Here is a 21,854-nt window from a genome sequence, read left to right as displayed (position 1 = left end):
TCCCAAAGACCATGACTAGAAATTGGAATCGAACAAACACAACTTCCCTCTGCAATATGTTAGCATCCAACCTACCCTCCATGACTGAGAACCTGGACAAATCCGAGGAAGACATTTCGCAATGGCAAAGAAGGGCCAACGATATTCACGCTCCCCCTCTCAAAAAATCAGAACCTCCCACCAGCATGAGGTGACAAAATGGTTCTCCAAAGAATTAAAGACAGCCAAATGAAAAACGTGACAGGCAGATGGATATGGCGTAGCTCTTATTCACCATAAAACAAAGAAATGTTCATACAATATATGACAGACTATAAAAAAGCTTTCCTTCAGTCAAAATTACTTTTTTCAAGCAAAGTATTAGAATCCAACAATAAAAAAATACGTTTTTAAATTAGTGGGAGAATAGTCTGCCCTAGACCGAGTAATACCACCGGTCATTCCAACACAGAAAATCACTTCTTCATAGACAAAATAAAGGAAATTCAGGCTATTATCTCCCGAGCAAATCAGACATTAAACCCTCCTCAGGAAATAGGAACCACACTTCCATTTCTACCTTTCCCTGTATCAGCAAAAAACAACTAGCTGAGCTAATAATAAAAATAAAGTCTGGTTCCCCCAAAGACATATTGTCCCCCAACACAAAAAATCATCCATTCATCCTTCCCAGAAGTGATTCTATCCCTTTTAAATTCGTCTCTCATGCAAGGATATGTTCCCCAATCATTCATAGAAGCTGTGATAATCCTGCTACAAAAAACATATGGAGAGGACCCACAGATGCTAAAGAATTACAAACCTATCTCCCTCCTTCCATACCCAGCTCAGAATTTAGAAGCACATTTAGCAAAACACATCTGTTCCTTTATAGGAGAGACAAACTACCTTGACCCCCATCAGGCACAGTTTCGCCCTTCCCACTCTACCGAGTCAGTCATTCTTTCAGTGGTAGACGATATGAGGCATCGGGCCGATGAAGACAGTACTCAAGCGCTGGTCCTGCTAGACCTATCTGTGGCATTTGACACTGTGTATCATTGCATTCTGCTGGACCAAATCGCCAATGCTGGCCTAAAAGGCCTAGCCCGTCAATGGATGAAATCCTTTCTAAAAAAAAACGAACCCAGTCTGTTCGCCTCCCTCCATGCTGCTCATCTCTAGCCCACGTGAACTGCAGAGAACCACAGGGTTTCTCTCTATCCCCTCACCTTTTAACATCCTCTAGCAGAAAAAGATGACAATATATAATTATGCCGATGACATGCAACTGATTTTCACCATCGATGAGACACGTGAATTGAGAGAGCTCTTTCAAAACACTATGATCTACATCAGAGACTGGATGAATAACAATCAGTTAAAGCTCAACCCAGATAAAATGGAGATAGTTGTAACCAATAATAAAGTAAACCACTGAAACCCCGCCTATTGGCCAACAGATATGGCTTCAACCCCTGTCCCTAGGACTTCTGTAAAAAGCTGATGCGTCCAGATTAAAAATAACCTATCCATGAAATCTCAGATAGGCATGGTGACATCCTCCTGTTTCCTACAACTTAGGAGAATTAGGAAAATCAGGAGATATTTTTCAATGGAGGCTAGAATCCAAATTGTCATTGCATCAATCCTGTCCAGAATACACTACAGAAACACCTTATATTTGAGGCTCCCAAAATTTTTTAAATATAGACTCCAGGTGTTGCAAAACCAAGCAGCTAGAATTATTTTCCAACAAATATGACACTGCCACATCAAGCCGCTAACGAAGGAACTTCATTGGCTTCCAGTGACTCAACGTACCATGTTCAAAACAGGCTGCATTATATACAAAGCACTCCATAACAAATGTCCTAAGTTCACAATAACCAAAATCCAAAACTATTTTCCAAAACGCAGCCTTACTTCTTCTCAAATGAATCTTCTCACAATCCCAAGATTCAAACGAAAGAGACTAGGAGGGCTCTGCTTTCTCACTTCAAGATCCTCATGTCTGGAAGTCATTGCCTACTGCAATTTGACTGGCAGACAACTACATGAGTTTTAGAAGAGTTCTGAAAACCTGGCTGTTCTCTCAGGCATATAGAACTAATCAGTTGACAGCTCTTATACTAGCAAAGGTGTATGTAACAAGGACCCCCTGAATTAACGAATATTGTAATTCCTAGGTCAGGGAAATAAGTACAATTGAAAAGTAACAACCTAGGCAATTATACACTTTGAGTCACACATAGATCAAGAATATATAGCAGTAGACTACAGCTGGCTAAAACACAAGTATTTATTAATCAATTGACACAAATTAAAAGAGTTCATTTATATGACATAAAAATAGCAGTAAAAAATCACAATATATAATTGACATTCACATATTAACAATTAAACAAACAATAAAAAATGAGGGTGGGTGGCATGAAAATTCAGTCTCTACGCGCGTTTCGGCGGCCAGCGCCTTCTTCCTGGAGCAGCCACACAATATCTGAAGGTGAAGATACATACAGAACATAAAATTATATCGATTCTAAATCACATAAAGAATATAACTAACTTTTAGACAATTTATTTAAAAAAAAGGAGTTGTAGTTTTTAGCAGCTGTAGGTTGATTGGAAAGGCAACAGAGTAAATCACAGTTGTCTTGTCATTTCCTTGCGAAAATTTAGTCTGTCTATTTAAAGAGGGAAAGGATTTATAAAAATATCTTTACAAATAGTGCTAGGATAGATGCCGTTACAAATAGTGCTAGGATAGATGCCGTTAATGGGCATTTCATATAAAGATTTTTTCCCTCCAAGCAATAAGTAATCAGAATGGCCGGTAGATTAAGTAACGGTTCCCTTGATTTAATGCATAAACATGCTCATATGTTTAAATAAGTTTATGGTATTTCCATAGGGCATTGCAAAAAAGTTGTTAATCATGAATTAATCTGATACTTACTAATGGATAATTTTAGCATGAAGTTGTTTAAAATAAATTCTCATTTTCTTTTTAGAATCCTCTCGATGTCAGATATGATAAAACTAAAGGTAAAAAAGGACAATGTCATAAATACTTATTAGTGTATTGGGATTGTTACCATTCATCAAAGGGAAGCGTCAATTTGCGATGTTTTTACCTGATTTTTTAGATGAATAGGTAGTTAGACCCGCCTGCCGGAACCCTTTAATGTGGATGGGTGCTTAATAAGGTTCGTTCTTGGATATTCTAGATTCCTAATCTTTGTCATAGTGGGGAGAGATAATAGAATTTATTTAATATTTATCTTTTTTATGGAAGAAGGAGTTATGATTCTTTGGACGATCAAAATTATATGGTATCAAGATTAGCGGTATTAATCTTACTTACTAGAATTTATGTAGTTCTTTTAAGATCTTGTCATTAGGTTTGCTGTTTCTTTGATATATTTTTTGGTACAGTTCTGAAAACCTAAAGGAAGCACATCAAAATTATATTTAGAGATCCATTGTCTAATATTTAATATGTAATAATTACGTTTCTTCTGTTGTTACCTACTATCTTACCTAAAACGATGGTTACTTGTCTTTTTCAGGTCTCCTAGGACGTAAGGAGATTCTTAGTCCTCAGTGATGTAGAGATTAAGAAGTTAAAAGATCTCCCTGCCTAAAGTTTAGAAAACAGATAAAAAGGAGATCATGACTAGAGTATAATATACTCTTCCGACTTTAAACTAATCTATTTTTAGGGCTTGAAGTGGAAGTCTTACCTAACGATGGTCGGCAGGGCTCCCTATGTCCGGTGGCGGGTAGTACGTCTCGTTGAATGGCGAGCGCGGGAAAAAGTGGTAGTCAATTCCTTGTTACAAAGCGCTTTTATCTACGTTCACGTGATTTCTATAAATTACTCGCACCTGTTGTCTTTTTGCATTTCTTTTTCCTTTAGGCGCGAAGTTGCGGAGTTCTAAATCGAATGAAGCGGAGTTTAGTAATCTCACACTTGATTGGGTGTATACATATTCAGCCCTCGGGATTCGTTGCTCTGATGTGTGCGCAGTACGTTATTGGTTGAATTCTAGCAAAGCACTAGTGTGCGTTCCTATTCCGGATGTCAACAATATGACGTAGCGCATATTGAAAATAATGTATCTATCGAATTTGTTTGTTGTGTATGTAACATATGTGAACTAATAAGGGTTTGCAACACTCCGAGTGTGATTTTCGGTTATCTTTAGCGTGAAGTTGTGGAATTCTGAATCGGATGATGAAGAGTTTTGTAAACTCGTTCTTGATTAGATGTATACAGAATCGGCCCTCACGATTGGTTGCTCTGTTGTGTGTTGAGTACGGCATTAGTGGATATTAGTAAACTCTCAATCTGTGTTCTCATCCTGGATATCAACAGATCGACATAGCGCATTTTGGGAAACATCTGTTGAATGTGCTAGTTATGTATCTAGGTTATGTGAAATAATGAGGGTTGCAACAATAAAAGTGTGAAGCTAGACACTTTAACGTGGAATATATAGTCAACGTTTCACTAAAGTGGAACAACTTTCCTTTACAGTTAGCAAATTCATTCAGGGAAAGAAAACAATGGGATTATTCGTTTTTTTTTTTTAAAACATAAAGATATTTATTGAAACCGTAGCGTTTAAGAGGAATTATTTCTTTCTCATTATTTATTATTTGAAATTAAAATTATAATTCGTTCGAGTATGGGCTTTTTTTTAAGGGAAGGACTAGAGCAATTAGTCTATAGGGGAGATTCCTACAGGGTCTCACGTCCAAATCAGATATTTAGGTGTGCAATACACTGTCTATTGCTCATGTAGACATATGTGTGTATGGCTGATAGTAGGGATATTTTATTTAAAGGATTGCGTGTTCCCACGGGATTTCGCTATTAAGGCCTTGTCTGAAAGAGTTAAAAACAAAAATCCAGAAAACTTCTCTTTTCTTTCGGATAGACATGCCTCCCTTTGTGTCTGGAACATGGATTTTCTCTAAAATCCTCCATTTAAAATCGTCAGCACTATGTCCTTTATCCAAAAAATGCTTGACCATTGGGCATGTAGTTTTTTTAGTTCTTATCGCCGAACGATGTTCGTTTAGGCGTGTTTGAATTGCTCTCGAGGTCTCACCTACGTATCCTTGGGGACACGGACATTGAATAAAGTAAACTACGTTGTTTGTTTTGCAGTTCCACATTTCTTTTGCTTTGGTTTTATGGCCATTATACTCGAATTCTTCACCTGACAAGATGTTGTAACATGAGTTGCATGATGAACCTTAGGCATGTCATAAACTCTAATTGGCACATACTAAACAGCAACTGTACAAATGACCAAAAACTGATGAAACCCATCTTTGCACACAAAAGAAACAAAAATATAAAAGAATTTATTGTTCAGTCTAGATTTACTAAGAGTTCTACAAATACCACCCCTAGTCAACGTTCAATCTTGACCAACCACCCACTGAAAGGAACTTTTCCATGTTCATCATGCAACTCATGTTACAACATCTTGTCAGGTGAAGAATTCGAGTATAATGGCCATAAAACCAAAGCAAAAGAAATGTGGAACTGCAAAACAAACAACGTAGTTTACTTTATTCAATGTCCGTGTCCCCAAGGATACGTAGGTGAGACCTCGAGAGCAATTCAAACACGCCTAAACGAACATCGTTCGGCGATAAGAACTAAAAAAACTACATGCCCAATGGTCAAGCATTTTTTGGATAAAGGACATAGTGCTGACGATTTTAAATGGAGGATTTTAGAGAAAATCCATGTTCCAGACACAAAGGGAGGCATGTCTATCCGAAAGAAAAGAGAAGTTTTCTGGATTTTTGTTTTTAACTCTTTCAGACAAGGCCTTAATAGCGAAATCCAGTGGGAACACGCAATCCTTTAAATAAAATATCCCTACTATCAGCCATACACACATATGTCTACATGAGCAATAGACAGTGTATTGCACACCTAAATATCTGATTTGGACATGAGACCCTGTAGGAATCTCCCCTATAGACTAATTGCTCTAGTCCTTCCCTTAAAAAAAAGCCCATACTCGAACGAATTATAATTTTAATTTCAAATAATAAATAATGAGAAAGAAATAATTCCTCTTAAACGCTACGGTTTCAATAAATATCTTTATGTTTAAAAAAAAAACAAAAAAAAACAAAAAAAAAAAAACGAATAATCCTATTGTTTTCTTTCCCTGAATGAATTTGCTAACTGTAAAGGAAAGTTGTTCCACTTTAGTGAAACGTTGACTATATATTCCACGTTAAAGTGTCTAGCTTCACACTTTTATTGTTGCAACCCTCATTATTTCACATAACCTAGATACATAACTAGCACATTCAACAGATGTTTCCCAAAATGCGCTATGTCGATCTGTTGATATCCAGGATGGGAACACAGATTGAGAGTTTACTAATATCCACTAATGCCGTACTCAACACACAACAGAGCAACCAATCGTGAGGGCCGATTCTGTATACATCTAATCAAGAACGAGTTTACAAAACTCTTCATCATCCGATTCAGAATTCCACAACTTCACGCTAAAGATAACCGAAAATCACACTCGGAGTGTTGCAAACCCTTATTAGTTCACATATGTTACATACACAACAAACAAATTTGATAGATACATTATTTTCAATATGCGCTACGTCATATTGTTGACATCCGGAATAGGAACGCACACTAGTGCTTTGCTAGAATTCAACCAATAACGTACTGCGCACACATCAGAGCAACGAATCCCGAGGGCTGAATATGTATACACCCAATCAAGTGTGAGATTACTAAACTCCGCTTCATTCGATTTAGAACTCCGCAACTTCGCGCCTAAAGGAAAAAGAAATGCAAAAAGACAACAGGTGCGAGTAATTTATAGAAATCACGTGAACGTAGATAAAAGCGCTTTGTAACAAGGAATTGACTACCACTTTTTCCCGCGCTCGCCATTCAACGAGACGTACTACCCGCCACCGGACATAGGGAGCCCTGCCGACCATCGTTAGGTAAGACTTCCACTTCAAGCCCTAAAAATAGATTAGTTTAAAGTCGGAAGAGTATATTATACTCTAGTCATGATCTCCTTTTTATCTGTTTTCTAAACTTTAGGCAGGGAGATCTTTTAACTTCTTAATCTCTACATCACTGAGGACTAAGAATCTCCTTACGTCCTAGGAGACCTGAAAAAGACAAGTAACCATCGTTTTAGGTAAGATAGTAGGTAACAACAGAAGAAACGTAATTATTACATATTAAATATTAGACAATGGATCTCTAAATATAATTTTGATGTGCTTCCTTTAGGTTTTCAGAACTGTACCAAAAAATATATCAAAGAAACAGCAAACCTAATGACAAGATCTTAAAAGAACTACATAAATTCTAGTAAGTAAGATTAATACCGCTAATCTTGATACCATATAATTTTGATCGTCCAAAGAATCATAACTCCTTCTTCCATAAAAAAGATAAATAATAAACAAATTCTATTATCTCTCCCCACTATGACAAAGATTAGGAATCTAGAATATCCAAGAACGAACCTTATTAAGCACCCATCCACATTAAAGGGTTCCGGCAGGCGGGTCTAACTACCTATTCATCTAAAAAATCAGGTAAAAACATCGCAAATTGACGCTTCCCTTTGATGAATGGTAACAATCCCAATACACTAATAAGTATTTATGACATTGTCCTTTTTTACCTTTAGTTTTATCATATATGACATCGAGAGGATTCTAAAAAGAAAATGAGAATTCATTTTAAACAACTTCATGCTAAAATTATCCATTAGTAAGTATCAGATTAATTCATGATTAACAACTTTTTTGCAATGCCATATGGAAATACCATAAACTTATTTAAACATATGAGCATGTTTATGCATTAAATCAAGGGAACCGTTACTTAATCTACCGGCCATTCTGATTACTTATTGCTTGGAGAGAAAAAATCTTTATATGAAATGCCCATTAACGGCATCTATCCTAGCACTATTTGTAACGGCATCTATCCTAGCACTATTTGTAAAGATATTTTTATAAATCCTTTCCCTCTTTAAATAGACAGACTAAATTTTCGCAAGGAAATGACAAGACAACTGTGATTTACTCTGTTGCCTTTCCAATCAACCTACAGCTGCTAAAAACTACAACTCCTTTTTTTTAAATAAATTGTCTAAAAGTTAGTTATATTCTTTATGTGATTTAGAATCGATATAATTTTATGTTCTGTATGTATCTTCACCTTCAGATATTGTGTGGCTGCTCCAGGAAGAAGGCGCTGGCCGCCGAAACGCGCGTAGAGACTGAATTTTCATGCCACCCACATTAATTTTTTATTGTTTGTTTAATTGTTAATATGTGAATGTCAATTATATATTGTGATTTTTTACTGCTATTTTTATGTCATATAAATGAACTCTTTTAATTTGTGTCAATTGATTAATAAATACTTGTGTTTTAGCCAGCTGTAGTCTACTGCTATATATTCTTGATCTATGTGTGACTCAAAGTGTATAATTGCCTAGGTAGCTCTTATACTAGCGCCAAGAGACCTTCTAGTGAACATGCGCTGTATAAATAATAAGCATGGGCATAGTTTGCGTAGTAGCGCTACGCGTAGCTACGTGAAGTGCTCTTTGCACTATGCACACTACGCGTAACCACGCGAACTGCGTAGTGCGGTAGGGAAATGCTGTTCGCACTGATTGCACAGTGCCGGATGCTTGTCCGCACTGTGCAATCATTGCAAACAACATCTTGCACAGTGCAAGCGGTCGTTTTCTGCTGCTCAAGTAGATTTGTACTCGAGCAGCAGCTTTCTCAGCGCAGACTGGTAGTTTCTTATCGCGAGCGGTCGCGAGAATACGCAGCCACTCGCAATGAGAAACCTGACCTCCCCGCATTGAGAATCTTACCGGGAGGTTTATTTTCCACATTTGCGATCGGCAATTGATGTTGCTGATCGCGAACAAGGAAAAAGTCTCGCCGGGATGTTGATTTTGCTAGCTCGCGATCACCAACTTGACGTTGAGGACCGCGAGCAAGCAAAAAATGCCTGCTACATTTTTTTTTAACTGTGCCACGTGCAATTCGCGTAGTGCATAGTACAGCAAACTACGCAGGCTCCACGAGCTTAGCGTAGAACTGCGCCCAGGGTTAAAAAATAACCCATAACATAACATCACTTTTGTATAAGAACACGAAGGTGGATGAAGGTAATAGAGCCTCAAAAAGACTGGAACTCCATTCTACCTATTCTGAGCCAAACTCTAATTTTCTTAAAGATGCAGCACCAAATCCCCTTTTAGCTAATGTTTACTGATTTCGTCTTGTACGATTCAGCCACTACATGGTTATTTGTTTCTCCCTCCCGTTTCAGGTCAGATTATAATGTTTTGTGTTTAATTTAATTCTTTAAAGTACTAAACCAGTGCACTGTTGAATACATCCAGGCAGTGCATTTTCACAAGGATTTGTGGTGGAAGTGTTTGGAGACATTCATGTTTAAATGGAGAAGCTAGAATGAAAACCAGGGAGCCCACCCTTGGTCAGTGCATTGAGACAAATTGATTCATGTAGATTAATGTTAATGCAACATCATACATTTTTAAATTAATCCATCGGCCCACTCTTCGCCAATCCAACTCTTCACTCTATGAGCCATGCCACCTTGTCTCTAATCTCAATCTATCAATCCAATGCTTGGACAAGGTCCTTCAATGAAAAATGTGTTGTAAAACGTGCCGTACTTGCAGAATATATTTCTTGAGGGGAGAACCACCTAAACTTCTCTTACAGTAGTCAGGCATGCTCGCTGCACTCACTCATTACATGCAGTATGAGGGCTGGTGTAACAAAATTTGCCAGGGTTGCTTTTGGCTCCCAGTTCGGCGCTGCTCTAAAACCTATATGGTATTCATCAACTGTTGCAGCTGATGCCTGACTCTCTTCTTTCTAGTTGATGGTGGGCACGTCTCCTCTGTACAATTAGGAATTGGCAGAACTCGTCCGAGCTCACAAGCTAGATATTATCGACTTAAAGGAGAGTTATGGTAGCTTGCAGGTGGCCTCAAACTGCTTTGAGAAAGTCAAACTCTAAAAAGAAAAAGAAAAAATAAGAGATTGTGTGTAAAACATCCAATGTTGTTGCATCTGAAGAAAATCCTGAAATGTATGGCACAACTCCCAAGCTCAACCAATGAATCCATCATCTTGCCAAGTCCATTTGTTGTGTCAGGCCATTACAAGTTCATAATAGCTCATTGGATGCTTAGACTTTTCCAATTCCTTCTGATGAAAATTCCTTCTGATGAAACCTTTACAGTTAAAGATGTCATGCCAGCAGTAATGTATAAAATGGCAGACCTAGCAACTGACAATCGCAATTTAGTTCAAATTACTGTCCAATGAATATCACGCATGAGTGTGGGAAGCCCTGTCGAATCAAAACTATGGCCAGTTTGAGGAAAAAAGCAGGATCAGCAGTAATTCAAGCCTTAATCTAAAAACATCTTTTAAGAAATTGCATTCCAAATGGAACACATATCAACATTGCATCATTAATGAATGTAGATCATGTAACTTACCAGAACTTCTTAGGCGACTTGAGGAACGTCAAAGAAAATCTTTAAGTGTAAATGATATTCTCTCATTTTAAATAAGAGAACTTATATGTGAGTGACGTCCCACCCTAAACTCCCTCAACCCCTCTTACTCCTCTCTAATCCCATTCCCTTTCGTAGTAAGTCTGTCCCTTTTCTCATCTACTGTCTTCAGTACTTTCACAATTAATAACAAAACATAAACTTACATATTCGGAGGCTCTGCAGTGGAGGGGGAGAATTCGGTACATAAAAGCATAGGGCAGTGCACAGTTGTAAAACTCCGTATGTAGTTTGTGATTTGTAATTTGTAGAGCTTTTTGTCGCATTACAAAACATATTACAGAATAAGACCCTAAGATGTACCTCATTTTGGTGTGCTCATCCTTCTCTACTTTATTCAAGCCAATACAAGGTACTATATTTCTTGAAGAATTTGTCTCATGGACATTACTGGAGCACTGAATCACCTCCTCATCGGGAAGTGAATAGATTCAGAGGCCACATGGGCAGATTGTCATGAGTCTTTCATTTTAAGGCGCATTAGTACAATGATTTCAGTGCTGCTGATGGAGCTGCAGACAAGGTCGAACATTTTGGGGCACTTTTTGCATCTGTTCTTTCTTAGACTTTTTAACTGTTTTAGAAGCACAGCTCTATTTGGATCACTCTGTGTAGACAAGACTGGAACTGAAGTAAAATGTCTCTAAAGCCTCTGCCATTTTATTATTTTTTAAAAAAGTTTATTTTACTTGTTCTGTCTTACTAAGGGATTGACTTCTCAACTTTATATAGTAAATTCACTCCAATAAACTAAACAATTCAGTCAATTATAAAGTGTTTTTTAATATTTTTTTTACTTATGGCTGCCATTTTTCTTTGGAGGCCATAGGAATACAGGGGCATATAATCAAGGGCCTTATCACCACTTTAGCTGGACTTTTTCCCGCTAAAGCGGAGATAATTTAATTGCCCTATTAGCAAGCTGTCGCTAACAGTAGTTAGCGACAGTTTGTAGGCGATAGCGAGCGGTTTGGGGCCCGATTTGCATGTCAGCGATATTTATCGCTAATGACATGCAAAGTGGGCGTACCCAACATGCTAGGCACTGAAAGCAGTCGCTAACATCGCTATCGCCTATTATCAACGCAGGCACATCGATTAAAAAATTTGTGCTAATCGCGAATATCGCCAAAAACTAACGCCTGCTCAGACCACTTCTTAAACTGCATATCCAATGGGAGTTGGATATTCAGGTTAAGACCCTATTGGCTTTAATGCCTGAATATCACTGGATTTCCAGTGATATTCACGCATTGAGCCGCTATCACCGGACATTTTATCGCATTTGAGATAAATGTTGCTAATAGCACGTTATCTCTGCGATAAAATCTGGCGATGCGCGGCGATAAAAAAAATATTGCTAAGCTCATTTAGTGCTAAATATCGCTAGTTGTTGATAATATGCCCCACAGTTTGGTCATTTGAATCCAATAAGGTCATTTGATGTACTACTGGTTGAACAAGATCTTCAAACGGTGCTGCATGACTTCATCAAGACTAATATAATCTATACTACTATTATAAAGGAAGAACTTTGAGGCTTTGAGGCAGGTAAACTGGGGAACCTCAGCGCCAATCCACACACCCGATACATCGTTGGAATCCTCAGGGTGTGCAGATGGACATAGGCTATATAAAGTTAAAAAATACGTTATATTTAAAAAATTTACATTATAAAAAAAGTAGTCCCCTCGAAGTAGTGCCGGCCGCGACCTGCGTGCTGACATCAGGAGCATGGGGAGGAGCGGCGTCCAGGAGCGGCGACATGGCATGGGGATGAGCGGTGACGAGCGTCGAGGAGCGGTGGACTGAGGAGCGGCAGCTGAGGTACGGCAGCGGGGGTCGGGGCAGGCGGGGGGACGGGGTGATGTAAGGCTCCAAACTACCACAATCACGCTCATTAGTTTTACCTCAAACACAGCTCAGGAAGTTGAACTGCTGGACAATGTCGGGGCAGGCGGGGGTTGGGGAAGCCTGATTGTTCCCGGACAAGGTCGGGACGGGCTGCTAGTTCTTTTGTAAAGCACTTTATGTAGGCTTCCTAAAATTCACTATCCACGAACTTCAGGTTCTACAAAACATAGTCATTAGAACTACCAATAGCTCAGATAATATCCTGTCAGGTTAGGTAATAAACACTGTTAACTAACTATGGAGGGCAGACATGAGGTCAAAAGGTTCTCTTGCCAGTAAAGCATTTTTGAGAAAAAAAACAGATATTTCTTTTGAAAGTATCGCCATGTTTGAGCTGAGCAGAAGTTGTCAAACATCTGACAGCCTTTCAATTCCCTGTTTCACATCCTCTCACGAACAGATGCAAGAACTTTCAGACTTTGGTAAAATATTACTCTATAAATAACCCCAACTCAACATCACATTCGCAGCTGGTGTTTGGGGTGGGAACGTCATGCTCTGGCTCCACATTTCAGCCCGTGGCCACTGAGCTGGAGATTGCTGTTTCTTGTACCAAATGATAGAGGATTTGGTGCAAAAGACTATATTACATTGTGAGGCAAGAAGTCACGAGGCAAAATGATGCAAAAGGTCTTGAAGTCCTGCGGAAGCAGATAATCCTGCACTCCAAACTGGTGCATAATCCTGATGTGGCTGAGGGGGAACGAATAGCAATTCCCCCATGAATGTAGGTCGGCCACTAGTGAATAATATTTTTAAAAAAGGTTATAGAATGTCTCTTTTAGACATGAATTTACTTTACGATTCAGTTTCGTTGTAATGGATTTATTGATAGCATGTCTAGTCGTTCTATAAATAATGCATTTCTGCTCCTAAAAAAACATTAGGAGAAATGGTTTAGTGGTCTACTGTTAGGTTGCAAGCCACGGAAGGTTTGCAACATGAGCTTCTGAATTTAGGAAGATGATTTTATTTTCCTGAGAATTAATTTACAATTGTAGGTAACGTAAAGTAGCTAAATATTTATCACGAAAGTTTGTAATTGTACAATGTTGAATCTACCGTTGTCGTAATTTCACATTTCCATTTCCATGTTCCTTCCCCATCACATAATGGATTCTGTAATCTTTTATCAGCTCCACACTTCTAGACCCCACATACACACACGCACGTACCCACGCACACCCACACCCACACGCACACCCACACACGCACATACACAGAGAGCCCCCCCCCCACACCTTCACAATAACTGTTTTCAGTAAAGCACCTTATGGTGCAGTTGTTCCTGCTGCAATGAAATGTTTCCAGTACAGTGTTTCACTACTTATTAGAAATCAGCTTGTGCTATTTCATACACCGAATTTATAAAATGCAAGAAAAACAACCACTGCGTGTTTTCTGATTCCTTGGTGCCATATTTCTCAAGGCGAAGGGATGCGGACACTGTTCGACCCTACTCGTGTTTTTGGATTCAATTCCAGGCACTGGTAATTAAAGAATTTCTCATCATTTACTTAAAAAGATCGACATGCCTTGATTTCTTTTTTCTTTCATAAAAGCTGGCCTTTCAGGACTCCCAAACATTTCTCTTCATGTGGCTGTTTTAGATTTATGGATAGCTCACTGTATCTCGTTTGGTTCCCCAAGAGCTCTTTGAATTCTATTCATTTCCTCGGGTGCTGTCTTACACCTACCTCAGCTTTACCTAAATTTAGCCTTCACGAGTGACTGCTTCAGACTCAGTCATCGTTTGCGTCCCTGCCACTGCTCTTCAATGTGCACTCGCCATGACAGTCAGGGCCTGTTATCTTCAAAACACACGGTGTCTGCCCAAAGTGCAATGTACACAGGGATTTCTTGTCCACTTCTTACCTTTTTTCAAAGCCCTGCTGCAGAAGACTATTCAAAAATGTACTCTATTGAAATATATATAAGGATTAAAAAAAATCCTTTGTTGAAAAGCAAGGCACATGGTTTATGACTGCAAAAGTGTTAGATATAACCACAGGCCAATCTTCCGGCTGCCACTCATCCAATACCATCTGCACTGTATAGATCTCTTCAGAGTGTGGATATGAACCACGTCATCTCGTGCCTTCCAAATGATTCTGACACATGTGGCGCCCTGCTTAGTGTTAGAGAGGGATGAGAGGTGTTGCACACCTTCATCCCGTTGGCGCACCATTCATATTTGCTTCCTTAGGCATACTCACTGGCAGCAGCTTTTTAATTGCACTGCCTCTAGCTTCTGGCGTGTAAAATAAGGACACACCAGGTTGCTACAAGTGGCATACAATGTGAAGTTACGAGCCTAATTAAGTGTTAACTTCGCAGCCCTGGTGCCAATGCAGTCTGCATGATTGGAAGGAAAGTGCTACTGCACCTGAGTCTTAAGAAAGCGGTTTCAAAAAGTACATATTAGGAAGCAGTAGGACATATTGTTGTTTTATAAGCAGGACTCCGGTGTTATAAATTGCTTTGGGTCGGGTTTTTGGATTCTCCAGGATTGGCCTATTTGATTTACTACTAAGTCCCTAGTATAGTGCACTTTGTCTGCACAGGGCCTATAATCAAATGCTACTGGTGGGTCTCCAGCACTGATCGTGCCACCCACATGAGCAGCCCTGAAAACATGCCTCAGGCCTGCCACTGCAGAGCCTGTGTGTGTAGTTTTAAACTACCTGGTAAGTTCACCTACTTGCCAGGCCCAAACCTTCCCCTTTACATGTAAGGACCACCGAAGGTAGACCCTAGGTAGCCCAATGGTAGGATGCAGTGTATTTAAAAGGTAGGACAAGTATGCTGGTGTTTTACATGTCCTGGTAGTGAAAAACAGCTGAATTTATTTTTCACTACAGCAAGGCTTATCTTTCCTAAAGGTTAGCATTGGAACTGTCTTGTAACATCTTACAAGTGTATCTTCCAATTGGGAACAGCTAGAAAATTGGAGTTTGGTGTCTTTGGACTCATCTTTTAGTGAAGTTGGATTTTAAATTGCAGGTCTGAAAATGGCACTTTGAGAAATTTGGCATTTTCTTGCTTACCATTTGTGCCTCTGCCTACCTCTGAATACACATCTTGGTCAGGGTGACAGTTGGGCTCTTGTGTATTCACCCTAGACAGTCACAAACAAAGGGAGCTGAGGTGTGCCATGCGTATCCTGATGGCCCATCCCCAGACCGATGGGCTTCCTGAGCTAAAGTGGTGGGAGGAGTTGACACTTGCACCAGAATAGGGATGTGCCTGTCTCCACACAAAGAGCTACCTATTCCCCTGTAGGGTTCCTGAAGCCAGGTCCAGAAAGGGCAGGGCCTTGTGCACTACAAAGACCATTCTTTGAAGTTTGTGTACTCCAAAGGCTGAATTGGGGATACGTATTTTACCTCTGACACCATATACTCAGAACACTTTTGGATTGACAACATTCTGCCAGGAAGAAAAGCAGTGTTGCTTACAGGAGGCGCTGCCAATTTTCTGCTTGCTTTTTTGTGCTGGCTTGCTGCCTGCTGCTTCTGTCCTGGAAGTGTGAGGAGTGGACTTTGCTCTCGACATCTTGCTTTCGAAGATTCTCCAAGGACTTGAGTTGAGCTTGCCTCCTATTGGAATTCTCAGGCCCATCAAATACTTCACCTGCAGCACCTGGGCTCCTCTGCTGAGAGCCCTTTACTGCCAAGTGGTGCCAGTCCCAGTTATGGGCCCTTTGAAATGAGTTTGCTGCGCTAATCAAGAAGAAACCGATACATCAACTTTGAGTGTGATTTTGGAAACTGTGCTGATCTTTGACACCATGCAGCCCCCTGCAGTGGAGCCATGGTCCCCGCTCAACGCAACACGAGACTTGCAATGCAGTCCCCAATGCCGCTGAAGCTTCTCCAAAAAACTGCCTCAGAAGGAGTTCTGAGTACTGCGTTACTGAATTCCGTGGCGCACAACTCAGACTCTGACTCTGCTGCCGCCCCAATGGCCCAGTGGTGGGACATTGACACTGCAAAACTGACACCTCGTGGCTTTACCCACGACACTTCATAATCCCCACACTGCCAGCATAATCACTGCTGCATCACCTCCCCTGTGCCTTGCAACGTCTTTAGTGTCAACAGCTCAATGACTCTGCACCGCCTCTCGGAATCGATGCCTCGTTGCTTCATTGATGTTTCACCTCCATTGTACAATGCACCATTCCAAGCACCGACGTGCCAAAGAAGTGCATTAACCGTAAAGAACAGATACAGCACCACCCTCGGTGATGACTGACCTCCCCGGCACCTTGCAACATCTTTGTTTTGGCATCAGTTCCAAATTATTGTAACTGGTATCAGTACGACTCCATAGCTGGCCCGCGTCTCCATCACGGTTGGCCCCAAATCTTTGTATTCGACTCCGTCATGCTTGTCGTTATAGCCAAAGCCAGAGTTGTTGTGTTTTTAAGCGCTAGAACTGCATTTAATATTGAAAAATGTGTATCTTGAGTTGTGTATTTTGGATTTTTTTCGTTTTGGTCTTGTTTTATTCAGATAAATGTTGGCTATTCTTATAAACTGGTGTGGAGTACTTTTGTGGTGTTTTCATTGTGTTACTGTGTGTGTGTATGTATGTACAAATACTTTATGCATTGCCTCTGGGGATAAGCCTGACTGCTCTTGCCAAGCTAACATGGGTGTGATCATTTGTTATTCTCAAGGTGTACCTTACTAACCCTGACTACAGTGAGGGTCCCATCTTGGACAGGGTGAAAACCACTACAAACTAGAGAACCAATTTCTAACAATAACAGTTTTATATAGAGCATGGGCGCTGGGAGGTAGACCTGCATGTGAGAAATGCATTCCATCCCACTTTAATCCCCCTAGATATTTTGCTTTTTGGACTACCTGGTTCATGAACTTCTGCTGCGAGGGAGTCTCGCTACCTCACTTCAAACGTTGTCAAAATGTGTTGAGTGTGCTATCCACCAATGTCTACCTCCTAAAACAAGTTCTGCTTGTGGACATCTTGGGTAAGTGGCTCATGGTTGAAGCACTTGAACTTGCGCTCTCAGACATTTACACACATGTTCAGGCAGAGCAAATGGAATTACCATCCAGCTCAGTAGGTTATCTGTACACAGGTAGGCTGTTGCAGAAGAGACACTTCAAGGATTGGTGCTAACTGGTGTAGGTCTTATGAATGGGCATTAATATCATGAGTATATACATTTGTAGTGCTTTACTGAAGTATGTAGAGTGCTTATTAAACACAATGGGTGAAATCAGCACCAAAGCACAGTTTCGCTTTGGATAGGCCTAGAGAAGAGTGGGGCTCTCCAATCCGATGGAAAGTCAGGATACCAACTCTAAATCTAACATTAATGTCCACATATTTTCACTCTTTATGGCACTTCAAGGTGTATCATTTTTCTCTGACTCAATTCCTAATTAGATTTTGACCTTTGGGGATCACACTGCTGGGCCAAGTCAGATACTCTGCCAACAAGCTGGTGGATCAAAGGCCTCCACCAATAATAGAGCCTTTAGCAGTAGTTAGGCCTGCTCTTGGGAGATGAGAGGCTGGAATCTGCTTGTGTTAATTATTATTTTCACTGCAGCTGCACTGGGAAGGCCCAACCCCAAAAAAACAATGGAGGGTAGCCTATATTTATATCCAGTCACAGGAGGGCCTCCCCTCTGATGTTTTGGAGGAAAGAGACTTGGCAGGTGGAGCATTTTAGAACAGGACTTACACTCTCGGTGAAGATCATTCAACAGACCCCTTAACAACCTCATCTGGGAAATTCCTAAAATGTTGTGCAAGATAGGTGTAGCAGGAGTGAAGTGAGATGTTACACTGGGATTGGGCAAACATGCCTTCTATCTAGAACCTTCCACCCCCACTTAAAATCCCTTGAACAAGAAAGAGCGCTTTAGAGAGTTGGCTGAACCTGAGAGAAGTGACACCAGTAGGAATTCCCAGCTGGAAGGGAGAAGATACCTGACGCCTAAAATAAGGCTAGATTCAAGGACTTCTGACACCAGTTGACAGTTAGGGCTAGGCTTTGTCTGTCAGGGTCCAATAGTGTTGGCTCCCATGGAGCCTCTCAGACACAGTAGACGGGTGGACCTGCTGGGGGAGGTGTAGGGGCAGGATCCTGAGGATTCCACTCAGTCTTTGTGATCTGGTCCTACAGATGTGTGACCTCCAGAAGATGGGAGGTCCTGACTTCCACCCACCCAGGTGCTCTGCAAGTGGCCAAAGGAGGCCATTGGACTGGAAAGGGCAAGTAAGGAAGGCACGCTACCTTGGGGCCTGTGGATATTGCCGATGAAGGGCCCAGGCCCAGGATCATTGAGTGTCCTGATAGGAGACTTGTCTGGTACGAGGAGGTGAGAACCGTAATATTCAGACTTCCCAAGAATTGCAAAATGTAGAGGCCAGCAGGCCTGAAGAAACCAACCTTGATGGCTGGAGCACACCACCACGAGCAAAACACAACTTGCCCTATGCTGTGAGTTAATACAGCTATTAATTAATTCCATTCTAAGATTGCAGCACCCTAAATAATTTTAATTATACTGAATTTTTTATTAAGACATATTTCTGCTTTTATAAATGTGGCGACACTCTGATAACCATACCCCATTATATTGTATATTGTATATGTGGGGTATTGTGGCTAAAGGATTCAGGACACCCTAATGGTGGAAACTATTAGGAGGGTGTCAATACAGGTATTTCCTTCTGCCATCATGTATATATTTGAAATATTGAGTAGTGTACAAATGTAGTCAAATAAAGTACTTTTCATTTTGTATTAAGTAACAGCACTGACTGGACCTGATTTATTGGTTGTTTTTTTTGTTGCATGCCTGCTAACAGGAATAGGCCTTTGACTGCTCTGCCTTGCTACCCTGAGAGAGCTAAGTGCTCTACAGGGGTACTTGTTTCCCAGTAAACAGAAGGTTGCAGACTTATAACTTAAGAAGGACTCACATACTTTCCAGCTAATAGCCCACTTTTTTACTGTGCACTTTCCAAATGTAACAGCAAAAGCGATTGACGGTCTGACAATGAACATGAAACAAACAAATGAGAGGAAAGCAAGGAGAAGAATTGTGGAATGTTGAGATGATTGATGGAGAGGAGAGCTTTGGGAGTGGTGAATGAGATAGAAGAGGAGGTAGCCATAGGGTTGCAGAATATTATTAAAGGAATCCTTCTTTTCTATCACACAGTTACCTATATGTATCTATTTCATTCACCTGATAGCTAGAAAAATATTTCCTTTCCTTTCTGGTTTTCATTTTATATCAGTATGGATATATCCCTAACAAAAGAAAACATACCTACAATATTCATGAATTAAGTGAACATATAATAACCATTGGTTAAAATGTATGAGACATTTCAAGAAGTTATTCTTTGAACTCAAAGAGGATAGTAGCTAAATATTATCCAAGTTGTGCACACCTACACCACCATCTTCCAGATTTAGGAGTTCTAAGTCCTATGAATGTTGACACCCACCTATAACATTTACATTTCCCATGACAACAGATTCATTATACTCTTGACAATAATACTGAGAAACAGCATCTGCCTTTTGCTAGTAAGTGGGGGAGGGGGGTGTACTCAATTCCCTTAAATTGGCTTGAGGCAAAGCAAATAAATGTGGATGCAATAATAAACATACCAGAAAGTATTACACATGGATTCTGCAAAATAGGAGCTAGTTAGCATACCTCATCCACCCAACAGAAGGTGACCATACAGTGAATAATTGTAATAATGAGGACCATGTTTAAGAAGAAAATACCTACAGTCTACACTGGCACCATTAGATGCACAAATGGCCATTTTATAAATTAGCAAAAGCAGTCTATAACACATCAGTGTCACTCTTACGATTATTACACATACTTCTTGTTAAACACTACATGCACTATAATATCATGCTTCATGAACACTCCCTCCTACCCTATCACATTGAAATAAAAATATCTGTATGTGCTGTTAGCCTTATTCAAAATAATTGGTTTGGATTTGTGTGTTCAATGCACCATATGAATGTTAAAGAGACACTGGCTGCTTAATTCTTAGTAATGTCATACACACCTTATAGACTTGTCCATATGTCCCATTTCCGACCACTTCCACCAGCTCAAATATTCCTGCAGGGTCCTGAAAGGTAAAACAGGTACTTGAAGTTGAAGCACTATGCAAATTAGATTCCTTTTTTCACTCTAGAAAGTTAGTTGTTAGATTCATAGATGCTATAGAGCTAGAATACATAGGAGCCTGTCATGCTTGTATAAAAGCAAGTCTCTAATTTTCATTTTATAGATGACTTGTGATGCGCGTAGTCACTTGTAATAACGAAATTATGTAGGCGCTCAACTGTAACAACTTATTACAGTTGAGTTCTGATGTCACAATGCTCGCTGTCAGAGCCAGCAGCTGAGAGAAAAGGCAGGTCACAGAGGATAATTAAAGCTGCACTTAAAAAAATGAAACAAAACATGTTTTTTCCTTCTTCTGCTCTGTTTATCTAGATGAATAATGAAAAGCTGAAGGAGATATTTATGATGACATTTTTTGTTCCATTTATAGGAAAAACGAAATCCTTCTGCTTGTTTCTATGCATTATGAAGTATATATATATATATTTTTAAATCTTCCTTGTGTGAAACTGATTCTAATATCTATTTGCAACAAAAATCACACTGCTTTTCGAAGTGTTTAATATTGCACTGGAGGCTCTAATTGTGTTCTTCATGTTTACAAAGATTCTATCTCTTTTATATGAAAGAGAACCACATCAGGGATAAAAGTGATTTGTGGGAGGGGTTATGATGTGGCCACCTTTATAAGGAATAAGGTACCCCTGGTGTACATTATAAGAATATTGCAAGTCTCCTAGGAGTTCCAAGACCTAATGAAGGAATTCAATCTTCAAACTGGCCATGGAACTCCCTGGCCACTTGCAATATCCTTATACTGTATTGCAGGTCTTACTTAATCCCTTATATTTAAAAGAAAATGCAACCAAGAGCCGCATTTGGATGGAGATAACAAACAGGGGGCCAGATGTAGGAGCCCTAATACCGGTCGGTAACGGCCGAATTCGGCCGTTACTGACCGGTATTAGGGTTTTCTGATGTAGGAGGCCTATATTTCACCGATTCTGTAAATTTACCGAATCGGTAAATTTACAGAATCGGTAAAATACCGAATCGGTATATTTACCGATTCGGTAAATCCATATGTAGGTGACACTCCTAAGAGTGCCACAGGCCCTTAAGAGTC

The 21,854-nt window shown here is 40.0% G+C and overlaps 1 protein-coding gene across 1 annotated transcript in view; it reads right to left on the bottom strand.

The window, feature by feature from the left end:
- NRK (Nik related kinase) overlaps positions 1-21,854 on the bottom strand; it is an 895,726-nt gene that overhangs the window by 757,505 nt on the left and 116,367 nt on the right. The window contains exon 2 of the mRNA XM_086918574.1: positions 20,664-20,729. Coding sequence (XP_086774700.1) covers positions 20,664-20,729 — 66 coding nt within the window. The remainder of the gene's footprint in view (positions 1-20,663; positions 20,730-21,854) is intronic.

Source organism: Lissotriton vulgaris, chromosome 4_1 (genome assembly GCF_964263255.1).
Source record: "Lissotriton vulgaris chromosome 4_1, aLisVul1.2, whole genome shotgun sequence".
Classification (NCBI taxonomy): Eukaryota; Metazoa; Chordata; class Amphibia; order Caudata; family Salamandridae; genus Lissotriton; species Lissotriton vulgaris.
The sequence above is the reverse complement of the archived record's forward strand: the minus strand, read 5'-3'. Positions and strand labels throughout refer to the sequence as shown.